Here is a 27560-nt window from a genome sequence, read left to right as displayed (position 1 = left end):
TGTTGTTGTGATCTCATAACAACCTTCGCTGTAATGAGGCTTCATAACGTTTAAAGAGTAAACTAACGTCAAAGAACCGCGAGTTAAGTCTGGTTCACACCGGCGACTAGCAACGGTCGCGCGACTAAGTCGCAAAGCGACTGGTCGCAGACGGTCGCAAATGGCCGTTTTGGTCGCAAAGCGACTGCTTTGGCTCAGTCGCTCGCTGCTCCATTTTTCAGTCGCGCGACTGCAGTCGCAAACCTCTGAACCAATCAGATGAGCAGGAACAGGACGTCAGCCTATTTTACGGGGCAACGGCAATGCGAGCTGTATACGAGCAGACGTGAATTCTATATGGCGACGGTTATAAGTCGCACGCAGGTTTGAACATCGGTCGCTTTGAGTCGCTTTTCGACTTCCAGTCGCAAACGGTCGCGCGACCATTGCTAGTCGCCGGTGTGAATGAGCCTTTACAGGCGGTTCTTTGACGCTGCCGTTACAATTTGCGACGGCGTTAGGCGAGCAGCGAGGCAACCGCAGGCCTGCAGGTGTACATGACACAAAATATTAACAAAGAGAAACCCTTACGTACAGCAGCCCATGCTGCGAAAACTTAACTTTATTAGGAAATTTGGAGAAAAAGGAGAAAGAGAGAGAAAACAATGAGCCCACCTATAGACAGGTGCCAGAAATGTGGTATCGTACAAAATGAGCTCGTCCATCAAAAAATATGAAAGAAAGATGAGCGACACGCGTTGCCGAGAAAAAAAAAAAACTTCCCCGAGTCACAAGAGAATGAAAGAGAGAAAAAAAGGACAAAACAACAAAACAGTGATAATTAAGCTGAACGAAAGCCCTTTCTTCTGGTGAACCCTTCAATTCTTCGAAGAAGGTTGTGTCTTCAACTTGCTCCAGAGCTTCGCCTGCGAGTAACACAAACAGATGACGTCAAATCAGCGTTACGTCCCACAATCACTTATCATTGCACAGCACTGCGGAGACCGAAAAGCTACTGCCAAAATTACACTGAACATAGTTTTGGGACAGTTTAAACAAAAGTGTGGGCTGTCGTACAATGAGAAGCAGGCAAGGTAGACAACAGAAGGTGTACATTGATATTCGAGTTCAATTTCAAGTTCAAACAAAACTTATCTGTATTTTTTGCATGATTATGAGGCACGGTGTAGTGAAAGTCACTATGGTTCCTTTTGCCTCCTGGGGTTCTCTAAAGGGGCCCTACAACACTTCTTTGTACTTGATCAGGAAACGCTGCCGATCGGTAGTCGAGGCTCCTCTGAACATGTGAGCCAAATATTAGAGCACTGCACGCGGCAGGGAACTTAGAATTAGGTTTGAAAGAAAAATAAAGAAAATAGAAGAAAGAAGGGACAGAAAGAACTCCAATGGCGTTCTTTCTGGTTCCTTCTTTTTTCCATTTCCTTTTTCTTGTTTGTAACCTTGCCTCACGTCTTTCAAGAGCTTATAGCGTGCGTCGAATCCCCGTAAATGCACTCGTGCTTGACGGATTAAAAAAAATAACGTTTTGCAGCAATCGATTCGTGACGCAATAAATTCCGATAGTGAGGTCATTCGGTGTAACTTAAAAACGTGTGAATGCGAGCCAGTTGGTACGTATTCATAGTTAAAAACAGCGCAAGGTCAACATGGATAAGATGCACACAGGACTACTCGGAGAAGTGCTGCAGTACCCCTTTGACGTGCACCTAAATTAACGTTTCGCGGGGTGCTTTTCACTTCGCCCCCAACCGAAATGTAGCCGCCGTGACCGGGAATCAAACCCGCGCCCTCGACACTATTATACTCGAGTTTCGCCAACCCATGTTGAGACATCCTTGGTATATCGCCGAGGCCCCATATTTCGGTGTACATTGTGCCACAGATCCAATCGGAAGCTGCCACGAACTTGGTTAATTTCTCTACCTTCCCCTTTCATCTCTCTCTCTCTCCTCTCTCCTCGCAGTTGAAGATTTCACGCATGGCGGCCGTCGTGTGATCACGCTAACATGTGTTTCCCATTGGTGCGCTCCTTTTTCTGCGCGTTTCTACCAAATTTATGCTGATAGCGCCCGGGTCGGCTGCTCTAACGAGCGGCAACCATTCCTGCGGATTCGGGCAGCGCATTCGCCCTGCGCTTCTTTGATCTCGCCGACAATCTGGGAACTACTACGGCCGGGGGAAACTGGCAACTTCATCACGGAGGGACGCGATACTTCCTACCATGCAGGGTATCTAACGCGGCTGCGGAATGCATAGTTTGGTGCATTAAGCGCGTGGATACTCAGACACACGAATATTTTTTGCTCGCTGTACACTCACTCACACTCTCAAAACTCTTCAGCACAAGCGGTGTTCTGCGAGGTTTATTTGGCTCGATCTCGTAAGATAAAAAAAAAAACGAGACCGCACTTTATTTAACTAAGACGCCCGTTCCAGGCAAGAGCATGTGCGAACGCTTAAAAGGGCCCTGTAACGCTTATCCAAGTAACGGCCGAATGAAGTCGCTATCGGAGTTTATTACAGCACTAATCGAATGCCGCAAAAAATGTATGATCCTTCACGTACGAGCGGAGTTACAGGGATTTGCAGCACGCTTTGAGCGCTTTCTCCTTTCGTACCAGCGAGCGCGCTGAAAGCTACGCAGAGGGGATGACCAGGGGGCAAGAAGCTACGTCCGTTCGTCATGACCTTGATACTTTTTTCTCTGAACGCACGGCTTACTTTCAGTGTGATCGCGAGCGCGCTTGTTTGGTTCTATACTGTGTAGTTCTCGCACTGTAGCGCAGCGCGAGCACGTCGCGGCATCTCTCGGCGGCCGTAGTAACTATGCAGCTCACTACGCTCAAATCAGCCAACGACCGTGGACTTCGTGTTTATGACGTGGTCATCTTCCATTATGACATCATTAGTCGAGAGAAGAGCAAGCGATTCCTAGCCGACTTCGAAAATTAATTGTAAATTCCAGGCAGCGTGCTGCGCTATAATGTTCGGATCAGATGTTCTCAGGAGCCTCGACAGCCGATAGGCAGCGTTTTCTGACCATGGTTAGCAAGTGCTGAAGGGCTCCTTTGAAACGAACCCATTGGTCCAATCATCACACATCAGTGGGCTGGCTTCGTCCAACTGATGTCTTACGCGCGAAAAAGGGTGCAAATGCGCTGGCAACGTAGCATATGCAGTGGACCCACCTGACACTGCTCGCTGCAGAAGGTCTGCGTCCTGCAGCAGCTGCAGACAAACTTGACTCGCGGGTCCCCGCAGTTGACGCAGACCAGCCCCGCTTGGAGCCAGGACATCTCGGGCGCCGAAAGCTTTGGTTGAAGCGAGAGCAGCTCGGTGGGCAGGCCTGCCTGCATGTTGGCCTGCACGACAGAATGAACAAAAGAGATACTGTCAGCCAAAGAAGAAAGCCTGCAGGTTGCTTCAGAGTCATGCAGGCAATAATTGTCCATTCGGCCATATCCATGACACCCTAACGAATTTATATGTTTCTATATATTAGCCATATATTTCCGCTGACCTTACGTAAACATAAGGCATTATTGGAATGGCATATACGTAAAGTTTCAGCAGGGTAGTTGTTTCGACAACTGCAACTACCGACTCGTACGTTCTTGTATCAAATCAATCTTCATTAAACCACGCACAGCGGATCTAACAAGGGTCGAGTGTGAAACATTCGCACTTGTGTTCACGCACTTTCTCCATCACGTGGAGCGAACTTAAGTGCAGCAGTTGCCAGTTGAGCTGTGCAACGTTACACAACCGCAAACAACGCGCGCAACTGGCGTTAAAAAGAAAAATCTGCCCATCAGCATTTTGTCCAACAAATATACGCCCTATAAAATCTAAAGAGGAGGAGTCATCAGTTGAAGAAAATTCAAAGCGGGATTTATCCAACTTAAAAAGATTAAACGCCATGTTCCCGACGTGCTATCGAGGTTCCTGCCCCCGGTCCGAAGTGCGTCACTAACTGGCAACATAGTGACAGAAAAGCAAAATGTGGAGTGGCAGAAGTGTTTTTGCCATCAAAAATTAAATAGCGGATGCATTTTAGACGACAGCGGAGGTGGGCAAATACCCCTGACCGCCGCTCCCTGTTGAAATGCACTGGCCTGAGCTGGTTAATTACCATGCGACTATTTGGTTTAAAATGGCAACACAAATATTTAAAGAAAAGAACGCATGCAGGGTGGAAAGCCAAGAATAGCAGCTCACAACCCGAGTGAGCAGATGCGCAGCTGTTTCAAACAACTTGAAAATAAATCGCTACACAAAAATGGCTAAAACAAGCTCAAGGGCAGCAAGACTTTGATCTGGGTGAGTTGGTTCATAGCAATGGGAAGGTACAGCGCAAATGAGAAAATGGACAAGCACACGCAACACACAGCGCTCATGTGTGTTCCGTGTTCTTGTCCACTGTCTCAGTTGCGCTGTGCCTTCCCAAAGCTCAAGGGGTCGAACACTTCGTGAAGCGGCGCCGGTTCGAGGCATACTGCGCTTTTCGTATATGCGCACGTACCATGACATTGAGAATGACTCAGGGAATAAAGGTTACATGAAATACCTCAGTACCTGAATGAACCTGGCATCGGCCATATCATTTATGATAAGCCGCAACAGGCTATTCCAATGTTGTTCCCAGACACTATTTCTCCACTGCTGTCACGCTCCCCACTCATGTAGAGAAATATTCCGGGCGCTTCGTGCTACATGCAGCTGGCGAATACTTCGAATATATGCGATACCGCAAAAGTAAGCAGGAACCGAAAAGGAACACTCCGCCCAACGAAAAGGCACGCGATGTTCGCGAACTACTAAGATTCACGCACCAAATAGGAATTATGCAGCGCAGGCCCTTTATGTGCCTTCGTGTGTTGCACTTCGCTTGAGAGCATCAACACGATCGTGATCACTTTTCCTTAGTCCAGACGACCTAAGCAACTGTACAATGCAGTGGAAGCGAGGATTACTCACCCGGACTCTCCTTCTGCAGTAGGTGACTGATGTGCTCCCAGGCAGTGGGCCTGTTTTTGGTGGCTTGCTCGAGCAGCGCTTTCTGGTATAGCTGCTGCTGCTGTTGCTGTTGTTGTTGCTGCTGCTGCTGCTGCTGCTGCTGCTGCTGCTGACTAGGCATGTTCTGCTGCTTCATCTTCTCAAGGAGCGCGGACGCCTCGGCCTGCGCTAGCGCGGCCTCCTTGTGCGCGAAGCTGCTGGTACAAGCTGTACGCCATGGCCTGGTTGTACATGCTGGCGGCAGCAGATAGACCGGCACGGCCCAATGGGTACGCGCCAGCAGCCGCGGCAGCCGCCGCCGCAGCAGCTGCGTTGACGCCGGCGAGCGATCCGCCAGACCCGAGGGCTAAATTAAATTCCTCCTGTTTGTCGGCCAATTCGGCAGCCACGTCCCTGGTGTCCTCTGGCCTCGACGCCGCTGCCGCTTCGGCGAGACGCCGGTGTGAGCGGTTCTTGACATATCGCTGGCTAGGCCACCAACGTGTCGGACCTTGACAGAGATGATATGCTTCCGGCGGCGCTGCTGTGCGACTTGGTGAGGGAACTGGGCACAGAAGCGGCCTTAAGGAGCGCAGCAGTCGATGAGGACGAAGCGTATTCCCGTAGGGCTCGCGCTGCAGGTGATGAGGTAGGCCGGCTGTCAAGGAAAGAGCGCACCATTCGGAGCGTTCCACCAGCTCGACACAGCGGCTGCAGCAGCGGCGGCGGATGGGGAAACCATGCTGCTAAGTCCCCGTGATGTGGGCGTTGAGCAACCGGAACAGCGGCATTCGGAGTCGCAGAAGGCATTGGCCCTTTGGGACACAGCCTGGGGCCCTCTGACTCGAGGCAGCAGCCGCAGCGGCAGCGCAGCAGTTGAGGAGGATGAGGAAGAGGACGACGACGACGATGATGATGCCGACGGGACGCTGAAGGCTGATTTGGAAGGTACCGCTGATGGCACAGGCCTCGGCGGTCTTTGTCGCCGCCACGAGGTGAGACTGAGGAGCGCGCCGTAGACGCCGAAGAGGCCACCTGATGCGGCACCGTTTCTGTCATACGGCATGAGACCTCGGCCGGGAGAGTCGCGCTCGGAGGCTGAGTTTGCCCGTAGGCGATGAGGCGCCGGGGTACCGGCGAGGAGAGGGATGGGCAAAGCAGGGGAATGCTGCGTCTGCTGCTGCGACTGCACGGCCGGCTTCTTAAGAAGATGCGAATCGGTCTCGGTCGGCAAGCTGACACCCCTCGATGTCAGATCCGCGGTAGCGGTGGCAGCCTGCGCCACGATGCTCGGCACGTCCGTGAAACCCGGGCTATCACTGGATTCGCCAGAGCCGGACTCGGTACCGAAAGCACTGATGACGGAGCATATTCCCGGATACTTGCTCTCGAGTTGCTTTAGGGCATCTTCTTTGGCTGTCCGCAAGCTGCTGATGCACGCAAGCTCTTTCTCCTTGTACGTGGCCAAGATGGTGAGATGGTGGATCTGCTTTTTGAGCTCCACTATCTTCGACTCGAGCGTACTCATGCCGAGTTTTTTTCCGGAAAGCTCATGGGCGGCACGGAAGCCATGTTAGACGTCTTGCCCAATGGTGACTGTTGTTGCTGTTGATGCTGCTGCTGTAGTTGTTGCTGCTGCTGTAGTGGTGATGCTGTTGCAGCTGCTGTTCCTGATGCCTCGCCGTGAGGCGTGCGTTCAGGAGAGACTTGGCTTCATTGACGATGTCCGCGTCGCGTCTCGTTTGGCAGTCTTTGGTCGGTTCGGCGCGAGCCGCGGGCATTGCGTGACTCAGAATGACCTGGACGGGAGGAGGCGCGCTAGAATCGCTTTCCTTTGGTTTTCGACTAGGGTCAGCAGCAGACGCTGCAGAATAGAGTCCGAGGGCGGCTCGAGGTGCTTGAGGTACCCGCGCCGCCTTGGGATCCGTTGCTGGAATTGCTGTCGGAGCCGTGGGCTCCGCGCCTTTCGCGTTCCTTGGAGCGGGTGTCTTCCTCAGCGTGTGGCGGCGCGACGTGTCGAGCCGATGATGAGTAGTTAATGGAGAGTTGGCCGTCGCCTCCTGTGACGCAGACTGACTAGTAGTGGCCATTTGCGGTTGCACCTTGCCCACAGGAATGTCCGCTTTCGCTCGAAACGATTGCTCTGAAAAAAAAAAACAAAACAAAACAAAAACGGTCATTGCGTGAGCTACGCAAGACGCGGAGAAAAGAAACATACGTCGTCTGCCAAGTTACGAAAGTCTTCCAAGCAGCCGTGCGTCATTGTTTATGGTCGTGCTATGGCTTGCCCTCCAAGCAGACCTCAATAAAACCGATCGCGGTCACTTTCGCCCGAGGCAAATTTACTTTGTGTACCGCTGCCGAGAAGGACCGTGAACACGACTCATCTAGGTTATCCCGCCTGAATAGGCGCGCGCGTTTCTTTTTATCGCGGCCATGTTGACAGGACGCGAGATAAGCATGTTTGCTAGCCGGGCGCGCTAGTCTAACAACGCTTTAGAGAACAGATGTCGGTCCTTCAGAGCCCTGTCTGCTTATAACGTGAAGGGGAAAACTTCCATGGCGCAGAGAAACGAGGCCAACGTTGCCAAAGCAAACTCGAGACGGACATTACGCATGCCAAAGCAAGCATTCGCCGACGTAGCGAATTATATTCCTTACCGCTTTTGCCTAGTGGGCTTTTCACAGAAGAAACAACCCACCTATGGCGTAAGTACGCCGAAGACACTAGATATACTTACTAACCTACCCTGTATCTACCGATCAGTGCTGTTATGCAGACGTTTCGGTCTCTAAATTTGCTGCTTTACAGTGCCTTAACAAAGGAGATGCTGTTTCGATAACCTTGACCTTCACCGCAGCTTTGAAAACATGCGTATCATGCACTATATTCGAGTGCTGCAAATATGGCTGTAGTCTGTGCTATTATGCCGGATTCATACTGTGTCCGCTATGTAGTTAGCTCACTAACAGCACTAACAACACTTAGCAATGCTGGCATGGCGGCATCGCAGGCGGCCTTTTGCTTCCACGAGCCATTCGTAATAATTGTTCTTTACGCAGTGAAAAGGGCACACGAACGGTTAGTGTCACAGATGCGTGCATTCTAAACGCTGCAACTTGAGTTTTCAGGAACGGCGGACAAATGAAGGTCGAACAAGGTATAACAAAATTCGAAGAAATTAAAGTGCCAGCAGCAAAGTTCGTTGTAGGATCCATTTTCATCTACCCAGAGAACACAATCGTGGAACAGCTTTTATGCGCAGATAACATTTGCGCTGCTGGACACTGACCGCCGCAGTAACAGCTATATTTACAATGAACGTTATAAGGAAAAATACTAAACCACTTTAGACTTCGAAACTATTGTTTCAAGACTACTTTCATTTCTACGATCGCCAATATTAATCCTTAACGGATAAAATTATAAATAAGCTTCTCTATTTTCTTAAAGACGTGTATCACGAAAAAACCATACTGATGTTCATCTGCGTGAAACAATGAACTTCAACATATTTTATACTTGGGAGAATTTCAGCACCTACTATGTGCCGCTGAATCCTTGTTCCCTCATTGTAACGTCGCCATTTTTAACGGATAAGCCGTTAACAGGTAAACTATAAAAAAATCAGTGTTTATATTTTCTTCGTGTCTTTTAGGCTCACCAGGCTTGTTTCAACGGTAAGAGCAGCTGTTTAATGCTGCACAAATGTTCACAGATATAAGCTCAACATAACGCTCTAAATTCACCTACACACACTAGAACAGAACCACACCGGTTAACCCTAGCTTTCCATTATGTGGCTCACTGCCAAACACGAGCTTCAAGTGCCTACATTAACCGAGCTATTCACGGTGTCGCGCTGATCTCACCAGGCTATTCAGGTTATTCCTGACAGGGCGAAAATCATGGTGCTGCAAAAGATCGACGCAGAACGGTGAGTCAGAAACGGCCGCATTGTTTTCGTTGGCGCGTAACAGCAGTATCGCAACGGGTAAAAATCAATAACTGCCTAAGAGCCACCTGAAGGGACGAAATCTATTTATATACTCACAAAAAACATCCAGGTGGCACGACACCCGAAGTCAGTTCTTATTGTCCACCTGAACATTACGACACCCTAGGCCTACTTCCTCGATCAGCTGGCACCGGCACGTGCTGACGTCAGCGTCTCCATGAATCCGGACTAAAATGTATATTCACACACTTAACAGCCAACCATCTCAAACACCGGTGACAACACATTGCCGGGTAAACGTTTGACATATATATACCAAGCACTTTGTTACACCACAGTATTGATTGACTGTCATATATGACATTCAAAAGCAATGGTTAGGAGGCTCACGTACTAGGTTATCATTTCTAGTTCTAGTAACACGGAAAAACTTCGGAGTTCTTCCCCTATAGGGAAAATGGTGGCAAGCGAAGTTTGGCGTGTGCGTGCCTGACCTACTCTCTTTCTTTCTTTCTTTCTTTCTTTCTTTCTTCTTTCTTCTTTCTTCTTTCTTTCTTTCTTTCTTTCGCATTGCTCCCTCGAAACTGTTTCCTTCCTCCATGCCAGGAATTGTACCTTCCCTCACGTGCTCAGAAGCGCAACACTCTTTTTCTATAGGCAACAATGATGGCCATGCGTGAAACCATGAAGCGCAACATCGTGGCAACGTGAAATGACAAGCGACCTCGATAAAAGATCAGACTGCCATATCAGAAACGGCTGATCGCCACAAGTCCACGATCGAGAGAGCATCGATTATTGGAAAACGGCGCATACAAATACGCATGCAACCGGCGCAACTTCGAAGGCCGCATTGCTATACTCTTGACGGCACGGGTTTCTCCTGTACCATGCCGCCGCCGCCACCAAAATCTAACTCATAAAAACTTCGCTCAAAAAACGTTGTTTAGAGTGATATGGACACTGCGTGCTGTGTGGATAGGAAACGTACTCCTCATGGGCGATGTTTACAAGTTCGCAAGATGTTTTGGCATACGCTCATGTTTGCTACTTAAAATAAAAACACCGCAATGCGCAGACCTTGAAATCCTACCCCGTGGTATTATAGCCCATATTTTTATCACCGCGCTAGGCCAGAGCAACAAGTTGCACAAGACATGCATATGGGGCACGCAGCATTAGCGGAAATGCCGTTTGGTATCGCGGGAAAAGCGTAGGCACGGATTACGCTGATCTGCCTCGCAGTAGTGTTTACTTCCGCCGTTGCTAAACGTCAATCGGCCGTATTTTCTCTAAAGAAGAACGAACAAACAAACAAACAACAGGCATCAGCCGGCGTCGGAAAGCTAAAGCACGCTTCTATTTCCGACACGCGAGTTCTTGTAAAACCAGCGCGTCTCCTGTAAACAGCATCCCTAAGTTAGAAGCCCGAGAATAACCCCGGTTATTAGTAACCATGACAACGGAATACGGATGTAGAGCTGCATTTGCGAAAGAGACCGCCCACGCCAGATTACAAAGGCGCGCTTGAAATAGATGTAAGCCGAATTGGCGACACTTTCTGACAGCGAACTTGATTAAGAGAAAGTGCCTGTCTCTCTGGGGATTTGCTGTGCACGTTCTTTTATACATGTATAAAAGTATATTGCTGGCTCCCACTCTAGAAAACGCCATCTTTGTTTGCGCATAGGAAGATTTCCCTCCTCATTTGTACTTCAAATTATATATCGTTCGAGGTTGCTTATTCCCAGAAATGAATGCGTGTTGTGTTTTCTTTTCCTTTTGTTTTTTTTTTGTTTACTGCGAGCACGATCAACCGTATGATGTTTTTCCATGTAGGATACAACTTCTTTTTTTGTCTTTTCCGTACAAACGGCTCTCTTCTAACTTACATCTTATTTATAGAAATGTTTCTATTATCGTTAGTACATTGTTTTTCTACAGAGATGACAGCTGTATTGTATCAGTTCACTGCCCATTTGGACTATTAGTTCAGATATATCTTAAAAACCCCTTCATAAAGCTTTTTTTTTTTTTTTTACTTGACCGATGGAATGCAGACATTTTGCATAAACTAAGCTGATGCGTCCACAGTGACCCCGTAGCCGTCTTCAATGCATTAAAGAGAAAAAGATCAGTTCCCAAGAAAGTGGGCAACTGCGCCAGTTTGTTGTCATCCATGGTCAAGAAGGTCTGTATGCGCGAAGTCATCAAGTGGCCATATTGGTGTGACCGTTTTTCACCGCGCTCATACAAATTTTAATGTGTGCAGTGCTCGCCGATTGAAACACGATACCTACCCGGAGAGCGTGGCTGCTGACGGTGAGTGTAACAGCGAGGGCGAGTGCATGAGTGACGTGTGGTGACTGCATACGGCAAACAGTCGTCGTTCAGTTTGTGGTTCTCAGTGGATCCGGTGGAGCGCTGCGACCCTTCGTAACGCACGCCCGCACGCCAGCTCCAGCCACTTAGCGCGTCGCGCCACGTGAGCGCAGTGTTTTAAAGCCATGGCAAGCACCGCTCCACCGGTGCCACCAAGAACCACTCACTCTAAGCCAAAATAAAAAAAAAGAGAGCAACTGCGGGTTTTAGTCCTAAGGACCAACTGTTACTCCCCAAAAAAAGACCACCTGGAACGAGATGGCTGACATGTCTGAAGTTGGGCAGTAACAGTTTAGTGTTCAGTTTGAAAGGGAGCAACAGATGGAAGAACGGCAACAGTTGCTCTCGGCGCGCAACCTTCGCTCTCCTGCAGGACGCCGCAGGCAAATGTGCACGCACCCTATATAGGTCGATGCACGGGCCATATTTTCTTGTGGGCTGGCATAACGAAACTACTTTTTTTGTAGACTGAACAGAGAGATACACACGCTAATAAAAGGCATGGTGGCACTAGAACGCCAGCACCTGAAGCTGCTGTCATCGCAAGTCAAATGGCTTGTTTGCGTACATTTGGCATACATATATAGCCTGAGAATGTGGCAATAAAATGCGAAGCTTCGCGAGACTCCGTGTGTACTTCACGACAAACAAGCGCTCAAGAGAAGTACACAGTTGATAGACTTTACATTTGCGGTTTTATGCTGAACGGCAGCCTCTAGTACAAAGCAGCAAAAGCCACGACTGCAGGGTTGCAGCCAATGGTTGCAGCAGGGATCACGCGACGCATATTTACATCGAGACGCGCAGCGAGCCTGACAGCGAGCTAACGCCGGGGGGACCCCAACACCGCCGTTGTTAGTGCTGCAGAGTGAACGACTGTCCACCGGACGCGGTCACCATTTGTCACCAGCGCTCTCGCCATCACTGTCACCCTCACCGCTCGCAGTCACGCGCTTTGAGTATGGCGATTTAATCACCGAGCAATGTACGTACAGTCACGCTCAATATGACCCGCAATACGGGAGCGCGTGACTTCACGAATTCCAAGATCACCCATGGCTTCCACTAGCCCTTATTTCCACAACTGAACTTTCTCATTTGGGGACGATCCCAAATAAGAAAACACTTTGTGGAATTGAGTGCAAGTTGAAGCCAAGCATTATATTTGAGCTCGCGAGGCCACGCGCTCCCGTGTTGCAAGTCATATTGAGAGCGACTGCACATGCTAAAAGGAAGGTTCAAGCCCGCGCCCGCGTTCAAACCAACGCTTGCGCTCGCACACAAGCGTTTACAACTCGCTAAAGCACTTAATGGACAGGCATGCATGGGCGAAGTGTGTGTTCACTCGTTTCAACACCATTTCCATGCGAATCAATGGCAACTCCCAGGCTATCACTAGTGGGCACCAGTCCCTCCACTGCTGGGGCATTGCTTTTGAAAGCATTTGGGCGCACGCCCACATTGACTCGCGCAATGCCGCTCCGCCAAGAGGAGAATGCTTTTATGAGATCGAAAGAAAAATGGAAGCGAAAATAAAACGCGACGGAGCAGTCGAGTGCTGCCGCGAGATCACCTCCGGCACGAAAGATATCGATCGGTGGCCTTGGCCGCCACTGGCGGTCACCTCGCGTATAGAGATACGAGAGAGTCTCTGCGCCTCGCACTTTCGCCTCCGCAGGAGCGGTTACGCCACAACAGAACGCTCACGGAGGAAGGCTGTATACGCACTACGCACACATTCGCACGGGTTTGCGCACCGCCATACAATGAGAGATATCGCGGACGTTTAGTATACCTAGAAAGTAAGGAGAGAGAGAGAGGGAAAGAGGCCGGGCGAGACGGCTGTGTGACGACGCATGGTGCATTTCTCAGGAATGGCGACGTCGCAAGGAAGATAACAGCGACACCACGTGCGTTCCGGTTAACTGCCTCATTCTAGAAATGCTGTGCCGTTGGGCGCTCCGTGATAACAGATCGTAACGCCCGTAGTAGCTGGGTCCTACTCTGACGACGAATGAGGGCCTTGCGCAGAAATGGCGCAGCCAGGGGGGGTGGGCTACCCTCCCGAAATTTGGAAACTGTATGTATACAACTTAAGTGAGAAAGCATGTTCTGGGTGGTGGACCAGCCTTCGTCAGTTACACCATTGGTGAAGGCTGCCTCACCAAATTAAACGTTTGACAGCATATTAAAGGGGCCCTGCAACACTTTTCGAGCATGCTCAAAAAGCGCTGCCGATCGGTAGTCGAGGCTCCCGAGAACACGCGAGCCAAATATTATAGCGATGCGCACGGCCTGGAATTTACAATAAATTCTCAAAGTCAGCTGAAAATCGCTCCTCTTCTCTCGACAAATGATGTATTAGTCCGCAAAATATGACGCGATTGTCGGCAGTTCCACCATTGGCTGATGTTATAATCACGATAACACCCTCATTGTTACTTTCGTTGTTAATTTTGAGTTCAATAAGTAGATAATATGTATGTTTATATTCTGTTATCGCGTTAAAAACACCGAACAAACATTAATATTAGCACTTCCGGTCTCACCGACAGCTCGTCTGCTCGTAGTTGCGTGGTTCCGTTTTCTTCGCCATGCGCAGTGCCGAAAACGTGAATATTTCTGTGCTTTTGACCATCGCCGGTTGCCGTTGAGAGTGGCAGGAGGGCAGCCGTTCGAGTGTTGCCTCGTCAGCTGGGAACTGCATCGTCGGCACGTTCTCACGACCGACCGAGGCAGCCGTGCAGCATGTCTCCGATAACAGTGCTGGCGTCCGGTAATGGCGGCGCTTGGGGGTCGTCTGCCAGTGCCGTCTTACGAGGCGGTGTATCGGAGTATGGGCCGAAACCGATCTCAGCTGTCATTCGTTCCAAACGAGCGCGCAGGTTTGCTTCCAGGGTTGGCAAAGCGATGAAAACACTACGGCGTTCGAGGTGCACACCCAACATTACCAAACCGACGCGCAGTTTTCAAGCACGGGCGATACACAGTGCGATCGGCTCCGCCGTTCGCTGTCTGTTCAGTATGTCATCGAGCCGTACCTCGGCGTATCCTCCCCGTAGTCTCAGGTTCCCGAGAAACCGCGACACAGCAACCAAGCAGACTCGCATTTTCACGGTAGCTGCAGACAGCCGGGGGATGGGTCAAGTAGTGTAGGTGGCGTTGGATGGGTCCGCGCCGATCCTTTCCCACGATCCTTTCTTCTAGTCTTTAGTTCTTTGTTGTCAGCCCGCACTCGCTGTGCGCCCGCATTCGAAGAGCAAACAGCATCGAAGTACCGCCACTGGGAGAAGGGTGCACGCAGCTTTGCCGTGTTGAATACGATTCAAGCGCGAACAGTGCGACGAGGCGGTGTATCGGAGTGTGGGTCGAAACCCATCTCAGCTGTCATTCGTTCCAAATGCGCACGCAAGTTTGCGTCCATGGTTGGCAGAGCGATGAAAACACTACGGCAGTTGGAGGTGCACACCCAACATTACCAAACCGACTCGCAGTTTTCAAGCACGCGCGATACACGGTGCCATGGGCTCCGCCGCTCGACGACAACCGCGCGAGCCGACCGGAAGTGGCGCCACAGACCACGTGGTCGCGCCGAGACGCCAGAGAGAAAAAAATGAAAAAAATGCCGCCGGCGCTGACGTCGCCTCCTCGCAGCTCCGCCCTCCCTCCCTCCCTTCACGCCGCGCGCAGCTTTCCGCGCGCTCGCAGCGTTGAGTTGAGGGAGAAAGCTGCGGAACGTGATCTCTATAATTTGGTAACACCACTTAGAGACGCTGCGCCGTGCTCCCTCAAGGGCTGCAGAAATTAGCGTCTATTTCCCCCCCCAGAACCACTACAACAACACTTAGACTTGACGGATTCGAAAAATTTTTGCGGCATATGACTCGTGAAGAGTCATACGTCAATAATGAGACTATTCCAATATAACTAAGAAAGGTGTTGCAGGGCCCCTTTAAAGGTGTTTCTACGTACAGGGGGAGGGGGGGGGGGATATGGAAAGAAACGCGAACAGCGCAGCGCGCTGTTTTCATCACGCTCTGACGTTGGTGGAAATAAAATGATGCTAGATGGTTCTTGATCGCATCATGGATGACTATAGTGGCTTTTTATCACCATCCAGGCTGCAACCGCTTGAAAATAAATGCGAAAACAGCAGAGAATGTAGATGCCCCATGGTCGCGTTTCTTACCATCCCCACTGTACGTCGTGTTTTCGCGCTTACATAACGACGGAGCCAGTCCACTTTCTTCACCACCACGCGTCCCTCCCCCTCTATCTATCTCTCTCTCTCTCTATTATATATATATATATTAATATATATATATATTATATATGTCCCCACACTTACACTTCATTAGTGCACGAGTTCGAGTTACAGTCTTTAAATCAGAAGGGTTAAGCGGGAGGATTTCGGAAAAGAAACATAGTACAAGTAGGGGAAGTGATGTTTTTCCGCCTTATAGCAACTGACTCGGGGCCTTAATGAGCACGTACTCAAATTTTAATTAGAAATGAAAGTGAAGCAATGGTTAGGGAAATGTGTGTTGATGGCGCATCCAAATGTATTTAGACTGTTACCTTAACGACCAGGAAGAAGAACACGTTCAGTTGTGAAGAGCTCTCATATGGCAGTGAAAAAGGAAATTACACAATGTAGCGACAACGAAAAAATGACAATTATGGGGGAAGTTGAACAGACGTAGTACTCCAGCGAGGAATCTGGTGTTAGTTGCGACATGGAAATTAAAGCCAATACCTAACACACACACACACACACACACACACACACACACACACACACACCACACCACACACACACACACACACACACGTGTGCGTTAGTTCTGTTGTTGATCACCAATCACGGCGAAAAGTCTGCTCTATTGATTGAAGCGGACGACTGAAGCCCAAAGCGCATTAAAAAGACACGCACTGAGTCAGCAGTGTTAAATAGGCGATACTTTGCAAGCACTAACAAACGTATCATGGGTCCAGGGATAGAAATACCAGGTGGCGTATGTAACGGGGCCATCATCCTGAGCAGTTTTTTTTTTTCCCGAATAGTATGCAGCACGAAACAGCTGCATCGTAACACCCGAAATGCTGCAAGGCCTTACTCAGAAAACAAAGCAAAAAACAAAACGTTGATGGAACGAACAAAACAACAACGAAACGTCATATTCATAGCACAGTGTTTATGGAATGCTCCGTTGTAAATTCGTCATGCTGCCAAAGAATTAGTGACACAAAACGCTTATCTCGCTCTTGCGCGGTGTTTTCAAAGAGCGCGTTGTTGGTTCCGCTTTCACAGCTGGAGTGTCGCAAGCAGGCCCGCGACCTCGCAAAATGCGGCTATTGGGATGCATGCAGTGACGACACGCACCGCAGAGGCGAGCGACTAAATGTAAGCGCTCCAGTGGGCGTGTGTAAAACGGCTCTCAGACATGGGCATCCGCAGTGGACTGCCATCAGAACATGGGCGTCCACGCCCTCAGAGCAGTAAAACGACCATGCCCTCGGAGCAATGAAAGGAATGCTAAATTCGTCCACCAGTGATCTGTTCGAAATCCCCGTGATTCACCCGGCGTAAGCGTTAGAGATTATGTTGAATAGCTGTTGATCGATCACGCTTGTGTCATGCCAGCCCGGTCAAGCGGCCATACACATTTCCAGTTTCCAGCCGCTAGACATTTTCGCCGAAATAACTTCGAGTGGCATTGTTGCCGACGTGTCCGTCAGTATGGTATGCGAAGCATTATGCGGGCTCCCGTCTAAACAGATACAGCTGAACGCCTCTACAAAGAAGTAACCCGTACACTGAAGTATTGCCGCTTCCTGGCCATATACTGCAAGCGTTACTGTGAGCGGCCTTTAGAACAAAATGACCTGTAAAACGATGCATCTTTGAGGTCCTGATAATTTCTTCATAAAACACTGAGACTATACCCACTATATTGAGTCTAAAGCCTTAGATGCCTCATCAAACGCGAACATTGACCGTCGGCGGCGTCAGCGTCCCGCGGTGTCGGCTTCAACACGAGTGACGCAAAAAAAATCACGTCTTGACGTCACAGTGTGAAGTCATCAGCACAGCACATATTGCCATAATTTGTGACGTCATCATGACATCACATGATGACGTCCTCAAATGGCACTGACCAAGCGTCACCATCATTTGACCAAGCGTCATCATCAAATGACGCTTGGTCAAATATGGGCCGATCACGGAGGCAGTGCAAAATTAGGTGAGATGCGGAATGCCAGGAATACCTCCGATCTTGGAGGCAGTGCAGAACCACGTTAGGTGCAGAAGGCTTTCGGTGGTTGGCGGGGCAGGATAAAGACATCGACTGAGAAAAAAAAGAAGCTGGCTTTCGCATTCGAGTCGTCTGAGGCGAATGCATGAGTGACCCTTGTTACGTTTGGCCTAAAAATTCATCGAGGCCGACGCCATTGACCGTACAGCTGTCTACCGGAATGCTGTCTTCTCCCCCGTATCGGCGCTTAGACGGAGGCAGGAATGCCGATTCTTCCTGTAGGAGCTTTTGCCGGGCGGGCGGACATGTCGCTGTGGACGGATTTCCCAGAAAAAGGACGTCGGAATTCGGAGACCCCTTTTGGCTTGTTGTTCTCTGCGTGAGATAGCATCGCGGGAGAGTTTCTCACCCAGCCACATCTGCCTTCTACCCTACCGCAGCAGGGAAAATTAACCCGTGCCGGAGGGAGCGGTCTGCGTGTTTTCCGGAATTCGACACACCTGCTTTATCGTGCGTTTTGGTCAGCGTGGGACTGCGCCGTTGAAGACGCTCCCATCAACCCAGGTGGGGCCTTCACCCGTGGCAGCCATCATTCAACGCTTCTTCCAAGTATTACTGGCAGTGGAAGCGGAGGTCATCGGCCCTTTCCCCTTTGGACTGAAACTCCTCGCCGACCTTCTCACCTACGAGTCTTCGGGGCGTGGCGAGTGTATTGTGTGACTCTTTGCCTCCTTTCGGGAGGCCGGACGCCAGGACGACAGGTCACCGGATTGGCGGGAGACGCTGACACCGGTTTGCCTGTGCTTCTGCAGTGACGGTCTCGGGGCTATAAAAGCCAAATACTTTTGACGTTATTTCTCTGCTCTCTTTTCACTCCTATCTCTTAACCATGTAAATAAATCTACGTTCCTTCTTGAAAGAACGCGCCTCCTCACTGGGAACCTTCGGCTATGACGGACGGCGGGAGCCAGCTACCGTAACGAGACCCGCCGTACCCGACTCCTTACAACTGGTTGGCAGCGGTGAGATGGACCTTGCGACATGGTGCTGCGTTTGTGGTGAGTGCTTGGTCTTTGCTATGACTTTCCAGGCTTCATTTTGCGTTTACACTTGAGTAGTGTAGAAGCTGGATTGTGTTTTTGTGGGTTAGGTAGATCACCTAGTTATGCGTAACAAGTGAGTGTGAGGGATCACCTAATTATGTGTGAGCAGGACCAAAGCAAAGCGGCAGTCATGGATTTGAGGACGATGCTGAAAGAGGAGCTTTTGTTTGTGTGCGAGCATCTCGGCATCAGGGTAGATAATAAGATGGCAAGGACAAATATGTGGAAGCTGATTATTAGGGAATCCAGTGAGGAGGACATTAACGACGCGTTAGTAGCTTTCAAAAGGTTTGAAGAAGAAAGAGAAGAACGCGAGCGAGCCTTAGACGAAGAGATTGAAAGGTTGGAGCGTAAGGTTGAGGCAATGCGGCGGAGAAGTCAGACGTCCGCAGAGGTTGCGCACGAAAGGTGCAAAGAAGTGGCGAGTGCAGTGCACTTCAAAGCCACTGAGATAGCCGCTTTTTGTGAGGTACCACAAATGAAAGGTACGCGTCTCTACGAGTGCGACATGCGCACGGAGCCTTCTGCGGAGAAAACCGAGAGACAGGTCGCGGATAGTGAAACCGCGCCTGATAAATGTGTGCGTTTCTCTGATTGTGCGAAGGCCGAGCAAATGGAAGACGAGACCGCGGCTGGTATCGAGACTGAAAGGATTCCGAAAGGCATTCCGTGTGGGACCGAGGCTGGTTCCAGCCGCCCTAATAGGGTCATTGAGGAGTTGGAGACTTCCCTCGCACCCCAACACGTGAATGGCCTTCCGGAAGTCGAGAGAGAAGAGGACAACGCTAGTCCTAAACGTAGCGGTGACGCGACGCTCCAGAAAGACAGCGCTATCGCAGAGAGCCTCTCTAAAAAAGTTTCTTTTGATAGCGGAGGATTTACCCCAGAGTGTGATAGGGTAGAGGGCCATGCTGTCGAGAAGGGCCCAGCTGTAGGTTTTGCAAATGAGAGCAGAGATGAATTGGCCCGACAGGGCAACGGAGCTGAGAAGTCGAATGACTTAAGCAAGAGAGAAAGTGGCGCACAAGCATCCATGAGTTGTGAAGATGCCGATGTCGCAATCCAGAGTGAAGTCCACCGTAATCGGGAAATGTTCGCAAACGTCGCCGCAAAGAAAAAAAGCGGACTCGTGCGGCGCCGCGAAGTGTTGAGACAGGTGGCACACGTAAGAGCGAAACACGGGACAGGCGAGCGGGCAGTTTGGAAAACGCCCTTTGAGGCGTACAGTCGGGTGCAAGCGACCGCCGCAGCGCAGAAAGAAAAAGGACAGGTCATCGGTTAGTTCAGGGAAACGTCCTTCGGGGCGCGCAGTAAGGTGCAAGCGGCGAAAAAGGGGAAGCGGGGGAGAACAATGCGCATCTCCACGACGGAGGGTGCCTTCGACAGGTACAAGTTTGCGGGGACAACCATGTCAAGGTGTTCCTAGACGCAAGGCAGGAGGAGTAGAGCGCCGAGCGAGAGCAAACAAAAGGAGAGGATTGCCACTCTTTCCCCCGCGTTTCTCGTGTCCCCTTCGCCTTTGTGAAGGAAACCGTCGGAATTCCCGAATGAGGCGTGACGGAGAAGTACAGCTAATGGCACGTGCTCATTGTAGTCTCTGGCGATCTGAAATGCCGCCAAGACCGCGACCGCCACGAGTACGACTAAAAAGGGGAAGAAAGCTGTAAGCTTGTCGGAGAATGTAACAGTTTGTTGAAAGGATTTTTTTTGTAAGGTTATTCTAGTTTGATGTAGTTATTTGTTATCTCCGACTGGTTTGTTTAGCTAAGCAGTTTCTTACTTTTGGTATTTTTAAGCGGTGTATGTGTTCTTTTATTGAGCCTATAAGCATTGTGCGAAATAGTTGTGGGCGCAATGAGTAACTGTGCGGAGGCAGTGACCCGCACGGAAGCGAGCTGACCGCGTAAGATGAGTCGCGGTAGTCATGAGTGCAAATTGGTACGACCGCTAATTGTGAAGCAGTGGTAGCGTTTGTCGATCGGAAGCGCAATTCACTTGTTTGTGTTCTTTATGTATAGCGCATTTTAAGGGAGCCAATGAGCAATTTTGAGGAAGGTTTTAGAGTAAAACCAAAGCGGTTTTTGAAATGCTCAGGCTGGCGCTGAATGTGGCTATTTTAGTAGACCACTGTCAGAATTGACAACAAGCATGTGGGGCTGGATATTCAGCACGAATCCAACGCAGATTACGTCAGGTGCTCCCAAGGTGTACGGCATCAAGAGTTATTGTCTATGCGTGTTGTTTTTCGTGAACATTTAGGTTCTGTCGCGTGTTTAGAGAAGTTGAGTTTCTAGGGATGTGGCGTATGGCTAATTGGGTGGTTTAATGTTTCAGCGCTCTATGAATGCGAGCAGTGTAGAGCTAAAGAGCACAGCAGAGCGCAGTGCGTTCTTTATCAGAGCGGCTCAGCATTGACCACACGAGCCTGTTAGTACGCGATGTTTATTCCCTCTATTTTGTTTAGATTCATTGATGGCTTACACGTCGTGTGATCACGTAAGCTGAGCGTTACGCTTTACCGAACATTAAGGTCAGGGACACGTTTCAGACAGTTGTATGACGCAGCTGAATCTGTTGTGAAAGTGTTTGCGAGTACGTCAGGTTGTGTCTCAAGTAGGTAATTGCGGCTACGTTTTGAGTTTGTTTTGAGTGAGCGTAGAGAATACGCACAGATATCTTGTGTAGGTTTTAGGCAGCCTTCATGTGAAAGTTGTGTGTTGGTTGTTTTTCGTGTAGTTAGATATGAGAAGGTAACGCTACATAGCAGTGCGGATGGTAGGAGCAGACTTGTTTTAAAATCGGTTGTTTCAGGGATCTAGAGCCAGATTATATCTGCTTTTGGTGTTGTTTTGCTTGGACGGCCAAAATTATCTATCTTGTAGGCATCTCCTCATCCATGAGTGCTGTAGCTTTGGCGGCACGAAATTCCGTCAATATTTTAGAGTAGCGGGTTTTTCATTTATTTATGTCTTGAGAAGCCTGGAGAGTTTTTAGCGAGTCCAAGGCGCTTGATCACGGCATGGCATTGTGTTGTATGGTTCACTTTGCTGCTGTCGATCATTGTGAGGTGGTTTGGGAGTTTGTTGCGAGTTCGCAGTTGCGGTTCCAAGACAGGACGTCGTCCTCGTCACCAGCTCTCTCTTCGTGCCCAGCGGTTGTGAGCGCTGGCCAGTCGAGATTTTCCGGGCGGCGGAGGAGCTGTTACGTTTGGCCTAAAAATTCATCGAGGCCGACGCCATTGACCGTACAGCTGTCTACCGGAATGCTGTCTTCTCCCCCGTATCGGCGCTTAGACGGAGGCAGGAATGCCGATTCTTCCTGTAGGAGCTTTTGCCGGGCGGGCGGACATGTCGCTGTGGACGGATTTCCCAGAAAAAGGACGTCGGAATTCGGAGACCCCTTTTTGGCTTGTTGTTCTCTGCGTGAGATAGCATCGCGGGAGAGTTTCTCACCCAGCCACATCTGCCTTCTACCCTACCGCAGCAGGGAAAATTAACCCGTGCCGGAGGGAGCGGTCTGCGTGTTTTCCGGAATTCGACACACCTGCTTTATCGTGCGTTTTGGTCAGCGTGGGACTGCGCCGTTGAAGACGCTCCCATCAACCCAGGTGGGGCCTTCACCCGTGGCAGCCATCATTCAACGCTTCTTCCAAGTATTACTGGCAGTGGAAGCGGAGGTCATCGGCCCTTTCCCCTTTGGACTGAAACTCCTCGCCGACCTTCTCACCTACGAGTCTTCGGGGCGTGGCGAGTGTATTGTGTGACTCTTTGCCTCCTTTCGGGAGGCCGGACGCCAGGACGACAGGTCACCGGATTGGCGGGAGACGCTGACACCGGTTTGCCTGTGCTTCTGCAGTGACGGTCTCGGGGCTATAAAAGCCGAAGACTTTTGACGTATTTCTCTGCTCTCTTTTCACTCCTATCTCTTAACCATGTAAATAAATCTACGTTCCTTCTTGAAAGAACGCGGGGACGGACGGCGGGAGCCAGATACCGTAACGAGACCCGCCGAACCCCAAACCTTACACCCTGTAAGTTTTTTTTCCTCAATACGGCGCGATAGTAAGGTCTCACCTTTCACCGATAAATCGAGCGGTTCCAAGCCCGACTGGTGATGCTGCTGCTGTGGGAGGTTTGCCGTCCGGCCAGAGACAGACAGGTCGTTGGGCTCCTCCTTGACCACGACAACGTCCGGAGACTCGGTTCCGGAAGGCGGCGTGGACAGCGATGCCGGCCACGGGTACAGCGACGATGACGACGACCCCGGCACATGGTGGCCAGACGATGAAGATGCCGTTTTTCGATTAGTAGCTCCGGAAGGGGACGTGGTCGCCGGATGGACGCCCTCACCAGGGGCGCCGGATCTGTCGGAAGGGTTCGGAGCTGCCGAAGAACCTCGAACACTGCTGCAGCAACGAACGTTATTTTTTTTTTAAATGAAGGAGTAATGACGGCACAGAGCGAATGAATAGAGACTAGGAGAATCATCGTCACGATGTGAACCTTGAAGATCTTAGACATATCCGATGACCTCCCTGAAAGCAGTCATACTGCCCTCCGGGCGGTTGCAAATGTAATGACGTTAACGTAATTAGATGCAAAGTGTCACACTTCCCGTTGACAACGGTCAACTGCGCATGTCTTAAACTGTGAAACTACAATTCGAATCCTGCTGCTATGCACGAGAGCGCTGCTTTATTAAGCTACAAATGGGAGGGTTGGGCTGGCTGGTTTGGGTTCATTTTGAAACAGCGCAAAAGACGAAAGACACAGAAGAAGACTAAAGAACACGAGCGCTGCATAGTGTCTTTTTTTTTCTGTCAACCTTATTGCACGTTGTTGGCTGTGCCGAAAAAAAAGCTGGGCTAGGTAAGCAGAAAAAAGAAAAACTCAGCGCAGCGTCAACAGTTTCCTTGTCTAACGGCAGGCGTGGTGTCAGCGGGATAAGGAACACCGGGAGGACGTAATCAAAGAGTGCCGTGTTTTGAAACGTGACACTCAACAGCAGGACGATACTCCACTGAAGTTTACCAACGGCGCGTTCCTCCGGTCTTGCGTTGGAGTTATCAGTTTGCGAGCGAGCAAAGCACAGTACACGGTAAGCTGAAACATTAGAATGCACGGAATAGCTCGTCGAACATCGAAAGACGCCCTCCCCAGCACGTATTATATTGACACACTCCGATCTGCGCCTGTTACGTGTACAATCGGTCTAGTGTACTACCTGAACAAATTAGATGTAGCGCGAAACGATACAGGGACACGAGAAGGCACGTAAGGACACGTGTCGGTGTATCGTTTTGCGCAGAATCTAAGTTGTTAAGATGATTTAGCAACAAGAACCACATTACAGCCCTTGTCTAGTGAACAAGACTACCAAGCCTTTGGGAATAGAAACATAAGTATCGATGATCAGCATTGTGAAAGTTTAGGCTTTATGGTAAGTTAACAAGTATAGACATCAAGTACGGGTAAAACACACGTACGGGATGAGTTCGAGCTCGAACACGTAAGAAACACGAGCTCATGTACAACAGCAGTCAATAGCGATGCCAACTCAAGTCGGGCAAATCACAACGATGCGAGTTACAAGCACAGAGGTCGCGTTATTTCCCCCAAACTGCCACTGCGAGTCTCACCTGAGAGTTGTCGGCGGCGATTTGAGACGACCTCGAGAGGAGCCTTCCGCGGCGACGCCGGCAGCGCCGACGGTTGCCTCTGGTGTCCTTATGTTGTCCCCTTCGTCGTCATCAATACAAACGACACCAGTATCAACGGCCGCCTTCCCGGACTCGCACTCTGCACCACCACCAAGGCGCTGCTGCGTCGTGTTCGCAGCCGGAGAGGCACCGCGCAAACGACGATGGGGCGACCGCCGTTGACGCGACTCACGCACACCGGAATAGGCGTCCACCTCGCCCGCGTGCGAGGCTGCGCGCACCTTGTCTGCAGCACTGTCGCCTCGCGCACTTGACGCGCCAACGGCGGCGCGTCGGGGCACGAATCGTCCGTATCACAGATCACCAGTTGCGACTCGCCGTCATCGTCGTTCTCGTCGTGATCACCACCACCAGCACAAGCACGTTCACCAACGAAGCCGTACTGAGGCGACTGCTGCTTTCGTCGTCCTTGCGAATGACTACGACCACGGGCACCAGACTCTAGGGCATCGCGTGGCACAGACACTTTTTCACAGTCACTAACACAGCCTCCGGCTCGCGCACTCGCTAAGGGGCTAAGTTCGCGGGGCGCCGTCGTCACACTCGGCTCCATATATCCCAGTTTGGGCGGTTCGGAGGATGATAAATAAATACTGGAATTACCGGCGCGGAGCAAACTCTTGCCCCCATAAGTACACGCGGTTCACCATCACATTTCACGGCATCACTTCCACCGGGGTTCGCTCGAAGTTCGTCAGCGGCACCGGACGATGCCGCCTCGTCGGCAGGCAGCGACAGGTCCGTCCTGAGAAGCACCACACGCCAAGCTGGGGACGTCTGCGGACGATTCCGTGTTGAACTGTCCATGTCTGACGCGAGATCGACGGACCGCCGCCGACGCTTTGCGTCGGAAGCGACTCGGCACCGTCCCGCAGCACGAGTAGCCCGTTGTCCGGATGGTCGTGGCGGCACCGTCCTGCTGCTGCTCCTTCGGTAGCAGGAGCGCCCACTGACTCCTGGTGAGCATCCGCTTATGTGGGCACCGTCTCGCGCTTCTTGTAACGCTTGGAAGTAGGGCGTTGACTCCGGACCTGGGAGTTTGCGACCCTGTTCGAGGAGGAACCGTGGTCGGAACTCCCGCGACGTGTCTCTTGACAGCTCCTCCGGTTGCGTCGAGTGGTCATCGCGGAGCACGCTGCCGAACAGATCTCCTCATCGTCCCCAGCAAAATCTTGGCGACTAAAGCCGTTGGACTCGCAGAAGCTGTATAACGTCCTTCAAGTTGGCTTCCGACAGCTTAGATGGTACCTCGCCGCAGTAATCGCGATTCCATCAACGACGTCAGCAGCAATTGCTTGACCGTGAACTCGACGTCGTCTGGCGGCGCCATGTCGATGGAGGCCATTTGTGCTCGCTTGAGTGCGTTCCTTCTCTTCGCTCCCACAGGACGGCCCCTCTTGCGGAACTTTGCAGTCAACGCTGACAATCTTGCCCTCTTCGACTGTGGTGAACACGCTGATGAGATTGTCTAAGCCACGGTCAGAGGGGAGACAGAGCGCGGGTGCATGCTGACGCGATTGACTCCTCGTTCTGCTCACTGCATTCCAGATCATCCGTGCCGTTCAGCAGCGAAGAGGCATCCTCTTGCTTGACTTCCACGACCGGATCACTGCTTGAACCCGCTGCGGAAGCGACCACGTTGTCAGACGCCTCGTCCGGCGGCGTCCACAGTCGCACCGCACCCCTCTCGCGTGTACTCCGCGCTATTTGAACGCGAGGCCCGGCCCGGAGACCACTGCAGCGCTTCCGTACTGTCAGACTCAGCGTCACTGTCACATGCTTTCTTGTGGTCATCTGGCAACGTTAGCTCAGAGCACTCCTGCGGCGCTGAAACCACGTCGATGTCAACGTCGTCACAGGCCTTTGCCGAGGGCGATGCCAGTGATCCTTTCTTGACGTCTTCGAGCTCGGCTTGACGCGGTTCACTCGCACCCGACTCGGAAGACGCATTCGGAGCTGGCGAAACAGCCGGTTTGGCCGGAGTACGCAGTTCCCGCTCTTTCGGAGCGCAGCTGCCACGGTCTGCGTCGCCGTCGTTACGACTGCCGTTGCGGCCGGCGGGGCTATCTTCCTCCGCACAAGGTGGCCTTGCATCCGGATAAGCGGGCGAGTCTAGAGCAGCCGTGCCGTTATCGGCGGCGCACCCGTCATCACAATTCGCACTCTCCACTGGCCCACCACGGACGACAGCCGAGTCGGCAACAGGACGGCTATCGGACGCGTCTTCTTGGGAGATATCACCATCGGACTTTACTATTAAGCCGTCACTTAAGGCGCACCCTTTGTTCGCGATATCGCTCTTTCGGTGACATCGTTGTTTACGGGAGGTGACGCTGCGGCTGTTTTTCACGAATTTCCGCTCGGCGGCGCTTGGCACTTGACACTTATCGGCGGCCTCAAAACTGTGCGGGTCGCTCCCGTTCACCGGGATGTCGCCAGTTCCTTCGGAGCCGCGAGTTTCGCTCATCTCGGCGTCCTGCGTTGTACCCACCAGGCGCAACGAGACTTCAAATTCGCCCTTGGCATCCGCAGACGTTGCTTTTACTTGACTAGGGGTGCTCGCGACTCTGCGGAAGGCGTAGTCGGGCTGATAATTGAAGCCGTAAATGTCGGGTGCCGGTAGAACGATGCTGAGCGGCGAAGTTTCAGCACGCTCTGTTGAGCGCGGAGTTGAACTGGCGGCTTCCGCGTCTGTCTTGACGTTCGGCGGTAAAGGGCAGGCTGGTCCCGCTCTTTTTCGCAAAGGCGCACGGGCGGAGAGAAGATCGCTCGGTGTCGTCGGAAGATACGTCGAGAACTCCGCAGCTCTCCCGACTCCTCCTGGGGTCGGTCTCGATCAAGAAGTTGATGATGTCCGACAACTCCTCGCTCTTGTCGACCTCTTCGTCGTCGCTTCTATTGACTTGCAGTCGGAGAGGCAGTCCCGGGCACGCCTCGACGTGGTTCGGTGAGCGCGAGGCACCGCTACCCTTGTTGGTGTTCTTGATGGATTCGATCGAATACTGCACCTTCTTGGCGCCACCGTGTGCCGTTGCGGCCTCGGACCCGGGGGCCGATTCGCATTGTGCCGGTCTCTTCGTGCTGATTGCCAACTTAGCCTCCACCGAGCCGAGAGGAGGCCGTTGGCTGGGCCGGTCTTGGGCAG

General features: G+C 51.3%; 1 protein-coding gene across 1 annotated transcript; it reads right to left on the bottom strand.

Annotated features, from left to right (window-relative positions):
• Positions 1-571: 571 nt before the first annotated feature.
• Positions 572-27560, bottom strand: LOC119375956 (serine-rich adhesin for platelets-like; the record flags this gene model as incomplete). Its single annotated transcript, XM_049411331.1, is given in 12 exon segments — positions 572-905; positions 3189-3421; positions 4978-5204; positions 5206-5560; positions 5674-6534; positions 6537-6633; positions 6678-7138; positions 22770-23059; positions 24637-24856; positions 25063-25563; positions 26066-27136; positions 27171-27560. Coding segments are annotated over 12 exon segments (4754 nt in total), but the record flags the coding sequence as incomplete, so codon positions are not given.

This window comes from Rhipicephalus sanguineus, unplaced genomic scaffold (genome assembly GCF_013339695.2).
Source record: "Rhipicephalus sanguineus isolate Rsan-2018 unplaced genomic scaffold, BIME_Rsan_1.4 Seq1040, whole genome shotgun sequence".
In the NCBI taxonomy this organism is placed as follows: Eukaryota; Metazoa; Arthropoda; class Arachnida; order Ixodida; family Ixodidae; genus Rhipicephalus; species Rhipicephalus sanguineus.
The sequence above is the reverse complement of the archived record's forward strand: the minus strand, read 5'-3'. Positions and strand labels throughout refer to the sequence as shown.